At 38.8% G+C, this 20,000-nt stretch overlaps 1 protein-coding gene across 1 annotated transcript in view; it reads right to left on the bottom strand.

The window, feature by feature from the left end:
* The window catches only part of zmp:0000001200 (dedicator of cytokinesis protein 9), a 64,246-nt gene that overhangs the window by 42,713 nt on the left and 1,533 nt on the right, over positions 1 to 20,000 (bottom strand). The window contains exons 2-7 of the mRNA XM_059561481.1: positions 18,042 to 18,158; positions 12,414 to 12,503; positions 8,072 to 8,154; positions 7,100 to 7,169; positions 1,104 to 1,199; positions 880 to 1,014 (exon numbers count right to left, since the gene is read on the bottom strand). Of these exons, the coding sequence (XP_059417464.1) occupies positions 880 to 1,014; positions 1,104 to 1,199; positions 7,100 to 7,169; positions 8,072 to 8,154; positions 12,414 to 12,503; positions 18,042 to 18,158 (591 nt within the window). The remainder of the gene's footprint in view (positions 1 to 879; positions 1,015 to 1,103; positions 1,200 to 7,099; positions 7,170 to 8,071; positions 8,155 to 12,413; positions 12,504 to 18,041; positions 18,159 to 20,000) is intronic.

The raw sequence follows: 20,000 nt of genomic DNA on the forward strand, positions 1-20,000 counted from the left end.
TGACATTAAAACAGTTTTTCTTTTAGTGGAAATATTCACTTCCTTCCTGTGCTTCTGACCAATGTATATAATCCCATTTGTATTTCAGTCATTTGCTTTCTATTTTCTCTCCATTTTAGAATCACTGAGATAAACACATATTATTTAAGGTAATGGCATTTTTGGGGTTTTAGTATTTGTTAACTATAATAACCCCTGTCTGAGTAAAAGTCAGTGCTCTCTTGAGGCAGACGGGGTGAGGAGGTGAGGGGTGTGTCAGAGGTCAGAGGTCAGAGGAAGAGGGCTAATTAAACAGACACAACTCATTACAGATGATGACAAAGTGACACATGTAGGGTGTGACGCTGACCGTACCTATGAGTGATTACAGCCACAGGTTCCAGGAAATTCCTCACAAAAATAGCTTGGGGGTTCGGCGGGGGCCGTAGTGCTTTATTTTTGGGAGTGCGTGTTGAAAATTCACTCCCAGAGAGAATGCTTATCAATTATCAAAACACATCCTTCACTCTCTCCTTTCTTTGCCTTCTCATCTTCTCAGTACTTATTATGGAAATAATATTCTTACGTGTGCACTGAACATAATGCTTTATGACATTTAAGTGCTTGTCAATTGCAATTACATGAACATTTATTATAGTTTAAATTTTCATTAAATGCTATTAGTTGAATTTAACTGTTTTTTTTATCCAACTTAAGCATACTTAAGTTATACTAAACTTAAACATCTTTATATGCAATTTCATAATTCCTTCTATTGTCTTTGAAATATGGTTAAAGTGAATGCCAAGCATTCATAGTAAAGTAAAATATACTACAATACCATGAAGGTTTCTGAACAAGAGAGGTTTGTGTTGTGAACATTAGAGCACGTCTGCACACCTGCAGCACTCCCATACAGGAGTCCAGGAAGATGGTTCCTTTGGGCTCTTTGTTGATCTTCTCATCCTTGTAGAAGTTGAGATTAAATGATCCATCGCCCAGCTGCGTCAGGTGGAAATACCTTCTTTTGAATGACTGCATGAAAAAAAAGAAGAGTGTAAATGAGACATGAAAAGCAAACACATGCATAGACATAACATCTCCTCAGGAATGAAAAGTCTCACCCTCATGGTGACGCTGATGGCGCTGTTCATGTTGCCCTTATGTAGCCAGCCCTGTTTAATGAGACCACCCTTCTGAGAGCCCAGAGAGGCCGTGTCCTTTAAACACACACACACACACACACACACACAAAAACAAGAAATAGTTTTTAAATGGAAGTCCAAGGTTTGTCTGTTTGATCCTGCAGTTGAACAAAGTGGGAGTCAAATAAGGAAAAAAGAACAGAATCCAGACCCACAACTGAACAGTATTCATTATTCAGCATCAGCTTTCCCCTAAAGTTAACATTAATAACACATAAAGCAGCAGTTATTTATAGGCTGGGCTGTCCCTTTAAGACCAGATGCACGGATGCAATATAATGATACACATCCAATTTCTTTTTGTTTATGTTCACTTAACCATCTGTTAAAGAGAGTACATGCTGAGACGGATATTTTGAGATAATTGTGTGTGTATGTGTCCATTCACGGACAAGGATACGTGAAAGAGGAATCAATTCTTTGTGCGTGTGTTCAAATAACAGCACATGAGTACCGAATTGAGCTCTCTTTAGCCTCTTCTTGCGGTGAATGGTTTAAAATGCTTGGCAAGACTTGCACATGCAAAACTTGTACAAATGATTAACTATGATCCATTTCACCCCTACAAGTGAGTGAACAATGCAAATCAATGACACAATAACCCAGAGGCGGCGGGTGATTTTGTGAGCCCTGTTTTTATCAAGCTTAACCAGCAAGACTTGATAAGGCAACTTCATCATAAAAACTATACAAGCTTACAGTTTGGCTGGTGACAATCTTGCTATACTGGTCAAAACGGACAAACGTGGACAAACGTACTGGTATAAACTGTTTTTGCGAGAAGCGTCAGACCTGACACTACAAGGTGTAGATGAGAAGAGAAATGGCCTAAAAGAACTTTTAAAAACAATAGAAGATTAAACTTTAGTACAATGGGTCGGTTCGTCTCTGAATCATCAGTTAAACACTCCTTATTGCTTTACTCTTGACGCTCTGTAGATACAAACAAACCACACACACAACAGCGTTTTACAGATGAAATGCTTGTGTTGTGATTGTGTGGGTGGGCAGAGGGGGTCTGGATGCTTCATAGACCTCACAGAGCTGCGTTCACTCAACAAACAAACACAGATCTGAGCTTTCCAGTCAGAATGACTGTACAGTCTTGGGCCAGTCCAGAAATATGAGCAGTGTTTGCATATGCAATTTATCTTTAATGATCTAACAGCAGCTTTCAAATACATGAGCAGAATTTATATTGAAATGCCATGAACAATTTAAGAAAGAGCATACATGGTGCAACTGTACTCTGTCTCTATATATTGGTCGGGTCTCCGGTATTTTTTATTTACTATTTTACTATTTTTATCATCCATGCAAACTTGTAAATTATTTAACACTTATGGTTAAGGATTTATTTACAATAGTTTAAATATGAGGACTAGTAATAGCGATGCTTAGCTCGGCAATACAAATAAATGTTAACATTAAAGAAAACACCCTGAATGATTCTGATAGGCTGTGATATAAAATCTTAATGTGGCGAGCTGTTATGACTAGCTGTGTTGTTGGATCGCCATCAGCAATTGGCTGTGTGTTAACTGCGATGCCAAAACACACTCATTATCACAATATCGTTCTATGAATACAAAAAAATCAATCAGCAACAAAATTAGACAAATTAGTCTAACGGGAACTTAGTCCATAATTATTGGACCATAGTCCATAGTTAATTCATGGTCCATAGAGGCCAAAAACTCAGCATAATAACAATTATACTGCCTTCTTCAAACCTACGACCTGACTTACATAGCAGTCTGTCATACTGCACACATTTGGACTAAAATAAGAAACGTGACTCAATCTTGAGTGGGAAGCTGATAAGTAGAATTAAAAGCATGGGCAGCATTCATGGAAAGAAGAATTCTGGGAAGAGGGAGGCAGGAGGCTGTCAGGTCATTGGATTTGAAAAGGAAAAGTCTGATCAACTCAAAGGACAGTTTAATTCAGTAGAATCTGAAAAAAGTATATATATAAAGTATACGCATATATATATATATATATATATATATATATATATATATATATATATATATATATATATATATATATATATATATATATATATATATATATAAGGCTATAAGGCTCAAATCACATACTATTCACAGTGTGCATCTGTGAATGTGTTTTGTGTGAATTAAATTATTAACTGTGAATTAAAGTGCTTTCGGGATCCTTTGGTTAAATGTATAATACGTATAAAATGTATTTTATAAAAATATTATATATATATATATATATATATATATATATATATATATTAGAACCTGCTTTAAAGGTTCCCAGTTTCAGTTTAAAATTGACATACAATGTCATAACATCTTGATCTGAACAAAAAAATTACATCTGTTTAATATAAATGAAAAAGTTCTTACAGGATTCCTAAAGAAAACAAAATAATTGTAAAACAATAAAATAAATACAGATGTTGAACCTTTCCACTTAGATTTCACAGGTTTTTCAGTTTGTATTTATGTTCTGCGTGGAAACCGCGATGAAACTGCAATGCAATCGCCACCCCATACTGCACAAAACACCCCCAAAATGAGAGAAAGCTGCAGCCTCCTACATCCCACCTCGACCTGCCCCGCGCGAGCCCCTCTTCATGCAGGACATGGCGCCACCACAGTCCAATGGTGGACATTACCACAAAAGCCCAAATGACGGCACGTTTCAGCTTTGTACACCGAACCAGGAACAGGGTTCAATTCTTTCATCCTCCATTACTAACGTTAGTGGCGTGCCCTAATGTTAGTATTTCCTGTCAGTCTCACTGTCGTTCAGAGATGAAGACTGCCATCTAGCGGCCGGGATGTAAACTCAAAACAAAACAACTTTTATGAATGTTGTATGAATTTTATTTTTTAAATATCAATATTCAGTTTTTTTGAGAATCAATACAGTATTGCCAAACAAATTATTGTGATATTCACGTGTATCGATATTTTCTTACACCTCTAGTCAAAATTATGACCCTATTATTAAAATACACAATTGTAGTGCATAGCAGAGGTACACTGTATTCTATAAGGTGAGCTTTACAGCATCTGTCGCAAATAATCCTGTAGTATTTATTAGAGCGCAAACATCACTTATTTCTTTAGTTGCAAATAAATTAAGGTTTTTGAGGAAAACATTCTAGGATTTTTCTCCATTTAATGGACTTTTTGCAGTCCACATGGCAGTTTTAATGCATCTACAACATGCTCTGCTCAACCCCAGCTGAGGAATAAGAGTCTTAAAAAATATATAATAAATGTATATACTTATTTATTTTATTTTATTTTTTACTACAAATGCCTTCAGACCTTCAGCCCGTTGGCCACCACTGAAGTCCATTATATGGAGACAAATCCTGGAATGTTTTCCTTAAAAGCCTTAATTTCTTTGTGACAGAAGATAAAAAGACATGAACATCTTGATGACATGGGGGAGAGTAAATTGTCAGGAAATATTTATTTTGGAAGTGAGTTAATCCTTTAAGACTGATTACAGTAGCTATGTTTCCATCCAAAGATGTGAAGTTAACTTATGCGCAAAACTTGAATATCGCATACAACATTTGCGAATTCCATCCAATGAGTCGAAGAGAACAAAAACGTCACTTCCTAATAAACTGGCACTAAATATCTCTAAAAAAAACTAGGAGAAGCCACTGAATATAATAGTTTTCATATGTAATTACTTGCGCTCAGTGTTGGGAAGGTTACTTTGGAAATGTAATAGGTTACAGATTACAAGTTACCCTGTTTAAAATGTAATAGTAGTGTAACTTTTTCAATTACTTTATTAAAGTAATGTAACTAATTACTTTTGAGTACTTTTTGATTACTTTTCTAAATTTGTGAAAATTAAAGAATAATAAATAAAAGCATATACATCAACTCAAATACAGTTATCTAATAAGCATGTGACGTATTCTGTATAATAAACTCCTGAAACATTGGTTTTTTTGAAACTGCTGTCTCTGTATATGATGATAGTTTTCTCAAAATAAGTAAAATGCACATGAAGTGACACGGAGCAGTTCTAGAAATTATGTTTATGTGCTCGTGTACTCCTATATTGAGGCGGCAGAGGTTGAAAACACTGCGAGCTTCAGTAGGCCTATGTGTAGTAAATGAAACCATGTCTTTGCCATTAATTTACAGGAGGGGCGGACTGGGAAAAAAATTCAGACTGGAAAATTCAAACTCATACAAACAAATTCATGGACAAAACTATTTTTGGTATGGACCTGACATAAAAAAAGGTTTAAATCTTTAATTTGGGGACATGCAAAATAATTATAAGTTCTCTCCTGAACTGCACCTTCACTTCCATTTTTCTCTTCAGTCTCTTTATTTTGCCCTGTTATCCATCTCTCTCATGACTTTAATACTCAAGATTGAACAAAACTATACTTTACAATACAATACTCTACAATACTACAATATCTTTATAGAAAAATCCTAATACTGTACACGAGTCATGTTTTTCCCTTACAAAAATTAACCATGCTTTTATTAGCCTATATAAAAGTAAAATAACCTTGTTTCATTTTTTTTTTGCAAATGGATTTGTATTTATTTTTAAATAAATACATTTGTAAAATAATTTTACATTTTTGTTTATCACAGTTAAACAATATTAACCATTTTCTCTGGATTTATAGTTAAATATTAAAATGTTAATTTTCGTAAGGGTTGTGTTGTTGTCTGTCGTAGCTCCCCCTAAACCTATAAAAACAATCTGAATTTTTTTCAGCTAAATTACTACTGTAACATTACAACTGATAATAATGATGTCCTTTATATAGTACTTTGAGCGGAGAGCGCGCGAGTCATGATTTATTAGAGATTTAATTATCAAATGGCGGATTCGCAAATGATCGCTTTAGTACATTCGGAAGGCAATTATACAATAATGATATTAAATAGTGGGGCAAAATCGGCTGCCAGGCCACCGGGAATTGTCCCGGTTCTCCCGGTGTCCAGTCCGCGCCTGATTTCCACAGACACGCAGAATGTGCAAGTCATATATTGCATTTTTGGGGCTTAATATTCACAGACACTAGTCCATGTCATGTTTTGATTCAAGTGTACTGACCTACTTTTGATTTAGTCATCCAAAATGTGGCATATTCCTTCCGCGTTAGGCATTTCGTTTTTATGAGTGGATTCTACGAACCAGACTGTGTTTCCGCATCCCGGAAATTATTAGGGCAGTATGTCTCAGAATAGTCAGTGCAATTTGGGAAAGAAATCAGTTAAATATGTATGTGGATGTGTGTAAATATTCAAATGTAATCCCCTTTGTAATCGTTAAAAATTTCATAAGTAACTGTAATTTAATTACTCATTTTTTCTTAGTAACTGTAACTAATTACAGTTACAATAATTTTGTAATTAAATTACGTAACGCCGTTACATGTAACTAGTTACTCCCCAACACTGCTTGCGCTTCAGAGAGCAGACGTAACACAATAAATGCTGTCATTGCTTTTAGAGGTGGATGCCTGCTGTTTGGAAATGCAAGACAGTAATTATACAGAAATACTTTGATAACAGACTTTCCTCAGGCATTTCAGGATGTCCAAAACAACATATAGATGCTGTGAATGAGATCGATCTGCTGGTTAGTCAGTTTATCCTGTCTCACAGTGCATTTCAATGCACATTTTGGAATTTATTCAGTAAATGTGTTTCCATCGTAGTTTATGCACGTTTTCTTATTGGATAAAAAGTTTGTCCTACTCAGTTATGCGCATAAGCATTTTTAGAATTTATGCACATCTTGGCATTTTTCCAGCGTTTTTTTATGGGATAATCCAAATTAGCATAAAAATAGGTGGATAAAACATAGCTACTGTTAAGAGGTCAACAAGAGGGTCACAGTGCTGAGAGGTGTGTTTGTGAGTGTATTTGACTTACCTCATCTTTATCCACATCTTCATCCACCTCAAAAACATGCTGCGCTAAATTATCAGGTCTGGACACTTTGCTGTGTGCAAAACAAAACACAAATGAACACAAGAAAGCAGCAATTGCATTAATTGTTCAAAAGTTTGGGGAAGTATTTCTATTTTTTCTTTCTTTTTTTTATTAATTGAGATTTTTCTTTTATTCTGCAAGGATTAGCTTGACAATAAATAACTTTAAAAATGTTACAAAGTTCTTTTGAATTTTCTATTCATCAAAGAATCCCGAAAAAAAGTAATAATTTACAATAAAAGAACAAACAGTTATTTTAAACAGTAAAAAATATTTCAAAATATTACTGTATATTTGATTAAATAAATGCAGCCTTGGTAAGCATAAGAGACGTCATGTACTGTACATAGAAAAATTACAGACAAAATTTATATCATCCAAAAAAAAAGTTTTTATGTTAATTTGCTTGTTCGGAATTTATTTTCATCTACATTTGTGTCTACATGAACTTCATACCTCTCTGTTCAGTTTTATATAATGATTGGTAATGACCTTCTAGAAAGTTTTTATGTTTCTTTACCAGATAATCAGATCTTGGCTGCAGGCTCATCCTGCTCCACACGTCTCGTTAAACGATGAAAAAACATCTGGCCATTTAAACAGTTACTAAAGGCCTGTGTGTGTGTGTGTGTGTGTGTGTGTGTGTGTGTGTGTGTGTGTGGCAATGTGCAGATGATGGCCTCACTCACTGTTCCTCTGCTCTATTGTTACCCAGCAAAACACATTTCCTGCTCTCACCAACACAAACATCTTTCCAAGAGCTGACAGTAACACACACACACACACACATACGCGCACACACAGAGAAGCCTAGGAGCACATCGTAACAATGATACCCTGCAGTCCTCTGTCTTCACAGTTATAATCAGTCACACAGGCTGCAGCATGTCTCGCTCTAATAGAGGTTCTTACTTGGGAAGCTGACGGAAGTCACTGGAATAATCCTCATATTTGTAATTGACAACATGCCAGTCAGAGATGTAAGATTTGATGCACTGTAGGAATAAACACAATAGCATTAACATCATCAGCATATACAAATTGAAAAATGATTGCTCACACAAAATCTCTTTATTAAAATGACTCAAATAGGTGTTATGAAAGCCAAGGCTACAGACTAACTTGATAGGCTAAGCAGTGGTGCTCAAGTGGGAGATGTGGGTTCATTTCTGACATGCAACATGTCCTAGACTCATTCCTTCTTTCTCTGTCCATGATGTCCTGTCCCTTCTCTCTACTGTCCTTACATTAAAGAAAAAGACCCTAGGAGCCAATGTGTAAATTCAATTTATGAACCGATTTACTAAAATACATAAAAAGAAATAAAGAGAAAATAGTTAATCTTCAATATTAAATACGTTTTTTTAATTAAATGTTATTTAATTTTATTAAATTTTCAGTGCAACTGTAATATAATTATATTATGTTTATTGAAATTAAAATAAATGAACATTAACTGAAAAAAAATCACTAAAACTATACCTAAAAGTAACTAAACTAAAAGTGAAATAATAAAAAACAAAATTAACATTAAGTATTTTTTTAAAAACTAACTAAATGTATAAAAAATAATAAAAGAACAACACTGTCAAAAACACAACCAAATTGTGTAAAAAAAAACTGGTTTGATTTTATGTCAAATATAAAAATAAAAACTAATTCAAAATAATAATAATATATATATACAATATTATTCAACTAAATCAATTTATTTTGTGCACATACATAATGGATTAATATGTATGCAATGCACTTGTTTTGAATCTCAATTGCAATAATAAAGAGTGGAAACTATTTGAGGGGCTGAAATGGGCTCATAGCGAATCACAAACTGGATTCAAACCAGCATCATTTGCCTGAGCACCACAGCTTAAATGATCTGGAGCATGAGTGTTAACTGCAACCACATCCTTGACTGCTTTTCTCCTTTCTGACTTGAAAGGAAATGCAACAGCATTACTATTTTTGAGTAGCTGTTTTATGCAAAGTCACCCTGCGCTTAAAAAGATCTCATTTATTCCCTCAATCCTTTGCTCTCTGTCCAATCAGATTTTTAGGAAGAGGGGAAAGAGATGAAAGGCAGGGGCAGGAAAACCCATTTCTCAACAGTACATTTGGAAAAAGAGTGGAAGAGAAGGACCACTCAATATTTAAACACACAGCATGAGATCATATTTGCACAAACCTGATGAAAGTTTAAAACACACTCCAGCAACAATCCCTAGTAAGATGCAACATTTTAGGAATCATACGCACACTAGACATAAAAGCTGTTACAGAAGAGTTATGCTGATTTCTATCAATCCCATAATACAATGCATGCTCTGTGAAAAACTTGCACTTAACCCTATAAAGCCTACTGTGTTATATTCAAAAAAATTTCCAAGTTATCTAAATGATCAGTATGATCAAAACTTTGCTGAAAGACCTGTTGTACACAATCTACTACATGCCTGCTGTTGTCTGATTGATTGTTTACACCTTTTTTACCAGGTAAAAGGCTTTTTTTCATATAATTGTGAAAAAAAAACAAAAGGAAATGTGAAATCGAATGACTTTTAAAGAGATAGTACTAATACAAGCTGAAGACTCACTGGATTGATGCAACTAATCAAAATCATATTAAAAAGTGAGTATCAAATATAACCCATCAGACTTTTGAGGAATGTTTTTTTTTCATCTCTCAATCAATATTTTATTAATTTTCATTTAGTGTCCCCCTCACAATTAAAACTACATACATTTGATCATTGAAATAAACATTTAAATATCATCTTATTTATTAATTGACAATTTATATGTATGCATTTTGTTATTCAGTATACTATTATAAAGATCTCAAGTGATTTATTTGATTATTATTTCAAACATCAGGCTTTAAGGGGTTAATATGTTATGTAAATTATATATGCATTTTATTAGCCGTCCCTTTTGAAGGCAGCTTCTCGTGTAGACTGCACCTGAGATGAAGCTCACTAGGTTTAGAAATCTCATGTTCAATAAATTCGACTGGACAGCAGCCATGTGTCTGCCAGTAACATCAGTGCGTGTGTGTGTGTAGTTGAAATAGTTTGGGAGTATCCCGTGGGTTTATACCTATCTGGCAGTGAGTGTAATAAAGTGGGAATATCTGCAGAACAATGGAGCACTATTCTCCTCTCAGCTAGGAGTGAGTGTGTTACGTGAAATGAAGGTCAATCTCGGACAAAGTCCTCTCTAGAAACAACAGAGGAAATCCTCTGAGTGCAGTAAGTATGTGTGAGGAGGTCAAACGCTCAAATACTGTTAAAGAATAATAGGTGCCACGCTCTTCTGTCTTACACACACACTCTGGACGACTGAGAAGGTAAAATATAAGTTCAATAAATGTGAGACAGTGAAGTTGTGGTTACATTGGAAGTGCTCTGTAAGTGTGTGTGCGTGTGTCTGTGTCTGTGTGTGTGCGTGTGTCTGTGTGTAAGTCTGTGTAAGTCTGTCCCTCTGTGTGTGTGTGTGTGTGTGTGTAGGTTTCTGTGTGTGTGTGTGTGTGTGTATGTGTGTGTGTGTGTGTGTAGGTCTCTCTCTCTTTCTCTCTCTCTCTCTCTGTGTGTGTAAGTCTCTCCATCTGTGTGTGTGTGTGTGTGAGTCTCTCCCTTTGTGTGTGTGTGTGTGTGTCTGTGTGTGTTGTTTAGGTCTCTCCCTCTGTGTGTGTGTGTAAGTCTGTCCCTCTGTGTGTGTGTGTGTGTGTGTTAGTCTCTCCCTCTCTGTGTGTGTGTGTGTGTGTGTGTGTAGGTCTGTGTTTGTGTGTGTAGGTCTCTCTCTCTCTCTTTCTCTCACTCTCTCTGTGTGTGTGTAAGTCTGTCCATCTGTGTGTGTGTGTGTGTGTGTGTGTGTGTGTGTGTGAGTCTCTCCCTCTGTGTGTGTGTGTGTTTGTGCGTGTGTGTAAGTCTGTCCCTCTGTGTGTGTGTGTGTGTGTGTGTGTGTTGTTTAGGTCTCTCCCTCTGTGTGTGTGTGTGTGTGTGTGTGTTTGTGTGTGTGTGTGTGTGTGTGTGTTTGTGTGTGTGTGTGTGTGTGTAAGTCTGTCCCTCTGTGTGTGTGTGTGTGTGTGTGTTAGTCTCTCCCTCTCTGTGTGTGTTTGTGTGTGTAGGTCTCTCTCTCTCTCTTTCTCTCTCTCTTTCTCTCTCTCTCTTTCTGTGTGTGTAAGTCTCTCCATCTGTGTGTGTGTGTGTGTGTGTGAGTCTCTCCCTCTGTGTGTGTGTGTGTGTGTGTGTGTTTGTGCGTGTGTGTAAGTCTGTCCCTCTGTGTGTGTGTGTTGTTTAGGTCTCTCCCTCTGTGTGTGTGTGTGTGTGTGTGTAAGTCTGTCCCTCTGTGTGTGTGTGTGTGTGTTAGTCTCTCCCTCTGTGTGTGTGTGTGTGTGTAGGTCTGTGTTTGTGTGTGTAGGTTTCTCTCTCTCTTTCTCTCTCTCTCACTGTGTGTGTGTGTAAGTCTCTCCATCTGTGTGTGTGTGTGTGTGTGTGTGTGTGAGTCTCTCCCTCTGTGTGTGTGTGTGTGTGTGTGTGTGTGTAGGTCTCTCCCTCTGTGTGTGTGTTTGTGTGTGTGTGTAAGTCTGTCCCTCTGTGTGTGTGTGTGTGTGTGTGTTGTTTAGGTCTCTCCCTCTGTGTGTGTGTGTGTTTGTGTGTGTGTTTAAGTCTGTCCCTCTGTGTGTGTGTGTGTGTGTGTGTGTTTTAGTCTCTCCCTCTCTGTGTGTGTGTGTGTGTGTGTGTGTGTGTAGGTCTGTGTTTGTGTGTGTAGGTCTCTCTCTCTCTCTCTCTTTCTCTCTCTCTCACTGTGTGTGTGTGTAAGTCTCTCCATCTGTGTGTGTGTGTGTGTTTGTGTGTTTGTGTGTGTGTGTAAGTCTGTCCCTCTGTGTGTGTGTGTGTGTGTGTGTGTGTTGTTTAGGTCTCTCCCTCTGTGTGTGTGTGTGTGTGTGTGTGTTTTAGTCTCTCCCTCTCTGTGTGTGTGTGTGTGTGTGTGTGTGTAGGTCTGTGTTTGTGTGTGTAGGTTTCTCTCTCTCTCTCTCTCTTTCTCTCTCTCTCACTGTGTGTGTGTGAGTCTCTCCCTCTGTGTGTGTGTGTGTGTGTGTGTTTGTGTGTGTGTGTAAGTCTGTCCCTCTGTGTGTGTGTGTGTGTGTGTGTGTGTGTGTGTGTGTGTGTGTGTGTGTGTGTGTGTAAGTCTCTCCCTCTCTGTGTGTGTGTGTGTGTGTGTATGTGTAGGTCTCTCTCTCTGTGTGTTTTACCTCTTGCACAAACAGACTCTGTGCCTCTCTCAGTGCGTGTGGAGGTATGGAGGGGTAGAGCGTCCGTATCTGTCGTGGCAGCATACACACCTGCAGAAGAAAGATGGACAGAAAAACACTGACTGATGCTGGATCGGTGGCTGGCACCTCCAACAAATCAGAGATGAACACGAGAACTTAAGCACTCATAAGTGACACAATCCTATTCCTTTTAGATGTTTCCTTTTCAAAACATTGATGACTTATTAATAATAATCTAACAGTGTTATTTTTTCTTATCACATCTTCATCGATAACATGGCGCAAATTTGAGCTCATGAACACTTCATTTGAGCACCCAAAAATTAAAACTGCCAAATCACCAATACCATATTATATTGTAGATTATATATTTAACACAGGACCCTCTGACTTTCATTGCGTTTTTTGAATGGTCTTCTTTTAGGTTCCACAGAAAAAGAAAAATCATAAAGGTTTGGAACGATATGAGCTTGAATTTTCACTGTTGGGTGAACTATCACTTTAATCAATTTCAATCACATTACTCAGAGAAGACCTATTAAACGCATTGACAAAAATCACAGCTCTCATGACTGACACTGAAACTCTTATCCCACTTTTGTTGCTCAAGCAAACAAATACACAGTTTCAGTGTGACTTTTTGTTGAGTATAACTCTATTTGGGAGTTTTCTCATGAGAGAAACACTACAACTGGACAAACAAAGCAGGCAGGATGAACTCAAGCAGGTTGGGGAGTTTTTCATAGCAAAACTCCCCAGCCTGACTCACGTCCGCCAGATCCGCAGAACTCAAACTGCCAACTTCAATGCTTATGGACAGACAGTCTCCATCCATTCAGCCAATAAAAGCTTGAAAGAGGTCAAGAGTGCTGCATAATTTGTTTAACCAATCAGAACTCTCTCTCACACTCTCAAAAATAAAACACGATACTGCAAATAATATCAGAACGCAGTTGTTACATTCACTGACTTTCAGTTTCCTTATTTGGTCTTTTTCCTGTTCTTGTTTTGTTAATTGATTAATCCCAACATGTCTCCATTTCCCTGATTACCTCCTGTGTGCTTAAATACCCTGTCTGTTTAGTTTTTCCTCATCCGTGATTAAAGTAGTATTGTTGTATCCTGATGTGAGTTAAGTTTATGTTGGATGTGCCCTTGTTCCTCTGTGATCCTTGTGCGCCTTCATTACACACCAGCTAAAACCGAAACAGAATCACGGACCCAAAAGTGTAGTTTATTTAGCGGCGTTTTTTTTCTTTTTGTTTTGTTTTCCTCCCTCTCCCGGAATGGCAATTCCAGCAGTCCAACTCCTGTGCCTGGAGCAACTGGACCGTTTGCTGGAGGACCATACTAGGGACTTTCTCGATCTGGCATGCCTTACCCACTTCCCCCACCGCTCACTCTGTAATTTTTACTACACCGGCCTGAGCGAGCGGTGTAAGGCACGCCTACCAGCGAACAGTCCCAGAGAAGATTTCTCCACCTTCGTGGAGTGTGTGCTGGAGAAAAATGGATCCCCATTCACCATCGGGCCCACTGAAGAGGATATCTCCCGACCCAGAGACCAGCCAGCCATCATCCCGCTGCACGAAGCTAGAGCCCACCGCAGCTAGAGCCCACCGCAGCCACAGAGCCCGAGCCTGTCACTGTCAGAGAACAAAGCCTCCCACTCCCACCTCCTCCTAGATCAGTCAGTTCCTCTGCTCCATTTCCGCTGGTTCTGCCCAGCCCTGAATTTTCTTTTTCTCTGCTGGTTCCGTCCAGCCCTGAGTTTTCTGTTTCTCCGCTGGTTTCGTCCAGCCCTGATCCTACTGTATTCCCTCCCAGCCTCCCTCTCCCACCTCCTCCAAGACCAGTTTGTTCCTCTGCTCCACTTCCGCTGGTTCAATCCAGCCCCGTATCTCCTGTTTCTATGCTGACTCTGTCCAGTCCTGATCCTCCTGTGTTTCCTCCCATCCTTTCTTTCTCATATCCTCCTAGACCAGCCAGTTCCTCAACCTCATCTCCGCTGATGCCAGTCAGTCCCGCAGCTCACCCTCAGTCAGCGCCATCTGGTTCGCCGCGGGACCTCCAGTCTCCAGCTCCGCCTTGGCGTGTGGATTCCTGTCTCCGCCTCCAGCCTCCGAGCCCTGGACTCCACCTCAGTTTTCGACCCTGCGGCTCCGCCTTGGCACCCTGCTCCCTCATCTTCACCGTGGCCCGTTATCCCACCTGCTCCACCGGGCTCCCTCGTCCCTCCGGCTCCACCTTGGTCAGTCATTGACCATCCGCCGCCTCGGTACTCCACTCCTATTGCTTCTCCTCGTCATTCCATCCCTCCGGCTCTGTCAGGCACCTCCTTCTTTCCGACTCCACCTCCGTCCTCCGTCGCTCCGACTCCGCAACGGGCTTCCGGAGCCCCGCCTCCGCCTCAGTCGCTGGTGCCTTCAGCGCTGCCTTGGACCTCCGGACCCTCGGCGTTACCCTGGCTCTGTGGCTGCTCTGCTCCATCTTGGGCTCCTCACCCACCGGCGCAGTCTCCGTCTGTCGGGCCCCTGGTGTCGTCGGCTCCTCCTACACCATGGCTCCTCCCGCCGTTGACTCCACCATGGATCTCCATCCTGGCTGGTCTCTGGAGGACCATCTGGCTCTTCCTGCTCCGGGCTCCTCCCTGGCTCCTCCCTCCATCCACTCAGCCCTGGTTCCAAGCTCCTTGCTCCCTCTTCGCTTGCCCCTTGTCTGCCCCACGCCCGCCTCCAGAACCCCCACCCTCCCTCCGCTGGTATTCTTCTTGCGGTGCGAGGACGCACCATTCCGGGAGGGGGCAAACTGTTACATTCAGTGACTTTCAGTTTCCTTATTTGGTCTTTTTCCTGTTTTTGTTTTGTTAATTGATTAGTCCCCACTTGTCTCCATTTCCCTGATTACCTCCTGTGTGCTTAAATACCCTGTCTGTAGTATTGTATTGTTTGTAGTACTGTAGTATTGTTGTATCCTGATGTGAGTTAAGTTTATGTTGGATGTGCCCTTGTTCCTCCGCGATCATTAAAAGAAACCCTTTGTATATCGTCTTCCTCGTGCACCTTCATTACACACCAGCTGAAACCGTAAAAGCAGTAACAATTCAAGAAAATTAACCTGCCGATAAATAAAATAATATTATATAAAAAATACTAGAAAATACATAAAATTATAAACTATATTCTCCTTTAGCAATCAGCATTTTTAAAGTATTTTATTTGACAAATGTAGGTGTGTCATACGGTCCCGAGCCTAATATTTAAGGTTATTATCATTTAACTAAAATTAAAACCATTAAAAACATTTTCATTACTTGAAATAAAATAAACACCAAATTAATTAAATAAAAAAAAAACATTCAGTTTAGATTGATAACTAAAACTAAAAACTAAAACTTAATAAAGTAAACTATATGGACATAAATTAACTAATAAAAGAGTCTAAAACACAATAAAATTACAAAAACTTTACTATATTTAAAATGAAAGCAAAATAAATAAATACAAATAAAATCAAATTTAAAATATCAAATTATAATTCTATATCACTGATAATAATATAACTAATCTAATATCTAATCTCTAATCTTCACAATCTACTGAATTTTTGGTGGTTTGGTGACAAATTCACAATGTTTTGTCATCACTCATTTTTCACTATCCTTTTTTATTTTTTTATTCATGTAAAATGAAATATGTCATGAACCCTGAACAAAGTCCAGATCTGAGATGAAATGTATAAATGACTGTCCGTTTACCTCAAATGCTCTTGATGTTTTATATTTAGAAGGAAAGTGTTTCTCTGTGTCACCAGGATCAGTGGGTCTCAGAACCAGCGGAAAATAGTGTTAACAGCATTCCAAAAAAAAAAAAACACAATAGAGCCCTCCTGTTCCCAAACTTCCCTCCCTGAAGCCCTCACTTCCTCCTGGAGAGATGCTAATCGCAGCGGGTGAGGAGCAGACTGGAGGACACTGCCATAGTCTCCCAGGAGCCACACACAAACTCCCAAATACCATGAGCACACCACTACAGGACAGCAGTGTGTGAGTATAACTTTAAGAGCCAATGAAGATTCACGCAGTGGTTGAAGACCTGGGTTGGTAACCTTAAAGGTCACAGGTTCAAGGCAAGCTCACAAAGGCATACAATGGTGTGATGTCACGAGATCAGCAGCACATCAGGAACTTTAAGATGGAAAACATGTTGGTGTGTCGAGGAACAAGAAGGCAGAGCAGTGCCCCTCCAAAATATGAATCCACAATTGAATGACCTCTATATAAAATCAATCAGAAATGAGAACATTTATAATCTCAAACAATTTAGTGCAGATTCATATTGGATTTCTTACTGTTCGCGTTTTTATTACTGTTCGCGTTTTTATTACTGATCGCCTTTTTTTGCGTGCATTTTCCTATCGCGTCTTTTGCAGCGTCTATCTCATACATGAGCGATTTTAAGATGCCGTGTCAACGCAAAAGAATTTCAACGGTTGAACTCACGTCAATAAAACAGTGGACCAATCAGAAGACCCCGGAGGCGGGGCAAGCCTTACAAGCTATTTTACAGTTTTTCTATAGCTGAAAAAGACAGTGTTTGTTCCAAAAGTATGTTCTTCATGATATGTTTATGGGTAGTATGAATTAAATGATGGCCTATTAAAGCCATGACTCCAGCTGTACAGTGTGACCACAGCCGGTGCCCCAGAGAAAGGACAGAAGAGATCTGCTCTGCTGGTCAGGATCTCTGAGGATGTGTCTGTGAGCCGGCCGCTCATAGATCAGGATGGACAGAGCCTGGTGTCATGAGATCTGTGGCTCAGGTCACAAAGTCTCATTGTTCAGAGATTAAAGCTGAAATGTGTCATATTTCAATGTTACTTCCTGTCCCAGTCGAATGTAGAGAGACAATGATAAGTAAACCATTAGTAGGTTGATGTTCTGAGGAGTGTAAACACTGTGGACGTGGGACCGGTTTCACCGGCTGTGAGTTAGTTACAAATAAGGCTTGTTTCGATGTAAAGGGGCAGTAATTTACAACTTTACAACTACTAAATATATTTGAGTTGCACCATCAAACTTAGTTGAAATGTTACTCAACGCTATGTTTCATATAAACTAAATATTTCTGAAAGCCTCTGACCAAGAGTAACGACTTGAATGAAATATCAGACTGAACTGCATCAAGAAGCTCATGTTTTACCTGACAGACTTCAATCCTGTAAATATATATGAAAAAGTTGACATCTACACTCATTTACATTTTAAGAAAGAGAACTTTATGTTACTTTAACTTACTTTATTAGTGGCTCTTCAACACAAAACACTGTTTACCGTTTGTTACGTGAGACAAAAGATAGAATTAAAGATGAACTGAGATGAAGATGATCTCTGTTGATGCATTTGAAGGTTGATTAATTAAAAAGTCCTACAAAATTACTTTAGATTATTTAATAAAAGAATAAATAATTACTACAAAGCATTTTAGTTTTTGTTGTTTTCGCCAAGTGCATCCAGAATGTTTGGTTTCGTCCCAGAATGTCCATTTTGGTGCATCCCTAGATACTACAATAAAAAAAAACTGACTGGAAAGTCACAGATGTTCTGACCTGGAAATCCTCGAGAGGAAACTGCAGCATATCCCTGAGTCCATCGCTGAGGATCTGAGTTTTCCTCTGCACCAGCACACTCTCATAGTCCAAGGGCTCCACCACACACGGCTTCACCTAAACACACACACACACACACACACACACACACACACACACACACACACTTAGCACATCTTACAGATATAACACTACTAACACTCCAGCATGTTACAGGGTGATGATCATATTTACTAATTAGAGGAAAAATAGTGATTAAAAAACTGAATTAGCATATGAGTCCCATAATGAAATACTACTCCCTGAAAACCTCAATGAGCAAGACACTTCAGATACATCATTGTGATTGTACCTGTTACTTAACAGACTCAATATTATTTAATGGAAACACTGTCAAGATACTCCAACGAACTCCCCCAGCCCTAATAAGAGCTCAGGAACAGTGACAACAACTTTCCCTCTTTCTGTAATAAAATTAATTAAATAATAAAAAATTCTGGACAGTATGAGAATTTTGGATGAAGTTCTTAGTTATATGTTTCCACTGATATTATATAGAAGGAATCTGGGAGTGTGTGTGTGTGTGTGTGTGTAAAACTAAGTGAGATAACACAGTCCACTCACACATCTGGGAGTGATACTGGCAACATGACCTCAGATGCAGATCTCCATGGAGACGGAGTTGTTTTGATGATGATATCATAACCGGATAGACCAATCAAAGACTAGAATCTCACACAATCACCATGGACACCATCTTCACTGACTGTACAACAAATTTAAGCCTCCAGACACCACATAAAATAAAATGATGAAATAATCATCAACCAGTTCAATCCCTTCAGAGTGTGTGTCATGAGCATACAAACCCAGACTCTCAAAGTCAGGCTAAGCCAGGCTCAGTGGAAATATGTGCATGTGGTGACATTTCTTCAAATTGCTTCTTGCACATTTTTCAACTCTTTCCAAGTGACATATGTGATGCTAGGAGTGTGTTCAGTTTTATCTGAAACAGATTAACGGCAATTAAATTTTTAACATTTGAAAATAACTTATACATCACCTTCACAAAAACCTATCCTAAACCTAACCGATAGTGTAAGGACACAAGCAGAAATGCATTTTTGCTTACAAGTCTTTGCATCGAAAAATGGAGTTATTTTACTAATCATACACTTTGGTCTTAAGAGGTCTTAGCATAGTATTGTGCAAGATGCCACACAAAAATAGGTATTTATTACTCAGTAATGTCCCCTGTAATCAAAAGATGTTGGAGTTTTACTATAACTAGTGTTATTTCCAGCTGGAAACTGTGGTGAATTATATGCATACGTACAGTTTTTGGAGGTTTGCAAAAATATAGGTAGAGGCCTGTTTTCCCAATGAGCCTCATTTATTAATAATACAGCAGAGAAACAGCTGTCCAGTCAAACCAAATGAAGTGGATGTGTTTGTATGTTTGTGAGAGTTAATATTCGTAATTCAAACATTCAGCATGTTAATCTTTAACGGGAAGTCGTGGCCTGGTGGTTAGAGAATCGGACTCCCAATCGAAGGTTTGTGAACAGTCTTAAAGGAGTTCCCCGAGAGATGCTTAGCACTTGTTGGCCCTTTTGCCTTCTGTCTGCGGTCCAGCTCACCCCTAAACCATCTCGATTGGGTTCAGGTCCGGTGACTGTGGAGGACAGGTCATCTGGCGCTGCACCCCATCACTCTCCTTCTTGCTCAAATAGTCTTTGATGCCTTCAGTGTGACTCTACAATTTTCATAGTCATGAAAATAAAGAAAACTCTTTGAATGAGAAGTTGTCCAAACTTTTGGTCTGTACTGTATATTGACCTAAAGACATGCACGTGAGCTGATGGAAGCTTGTGTGATCTCCACACATGAATCATCTCAGCACATTCGTCTCTCTCTTCTGAGGAGCAGAGCACTCTCCACTTTAAAGAAAGAAAAAAA

This window comes from Carassius carassius, chromosome 11, assembly GCF_963082965.1.
Source record: "Carassius carassius chromosome 11, fCarCar2.1, whole genome shotgun sequence".
NCBI lineage: Eukaryota > Metazoa > Chordata > Actinopteri > Cypriniformes > Cyprinidae > Carassius > Carassius carassius.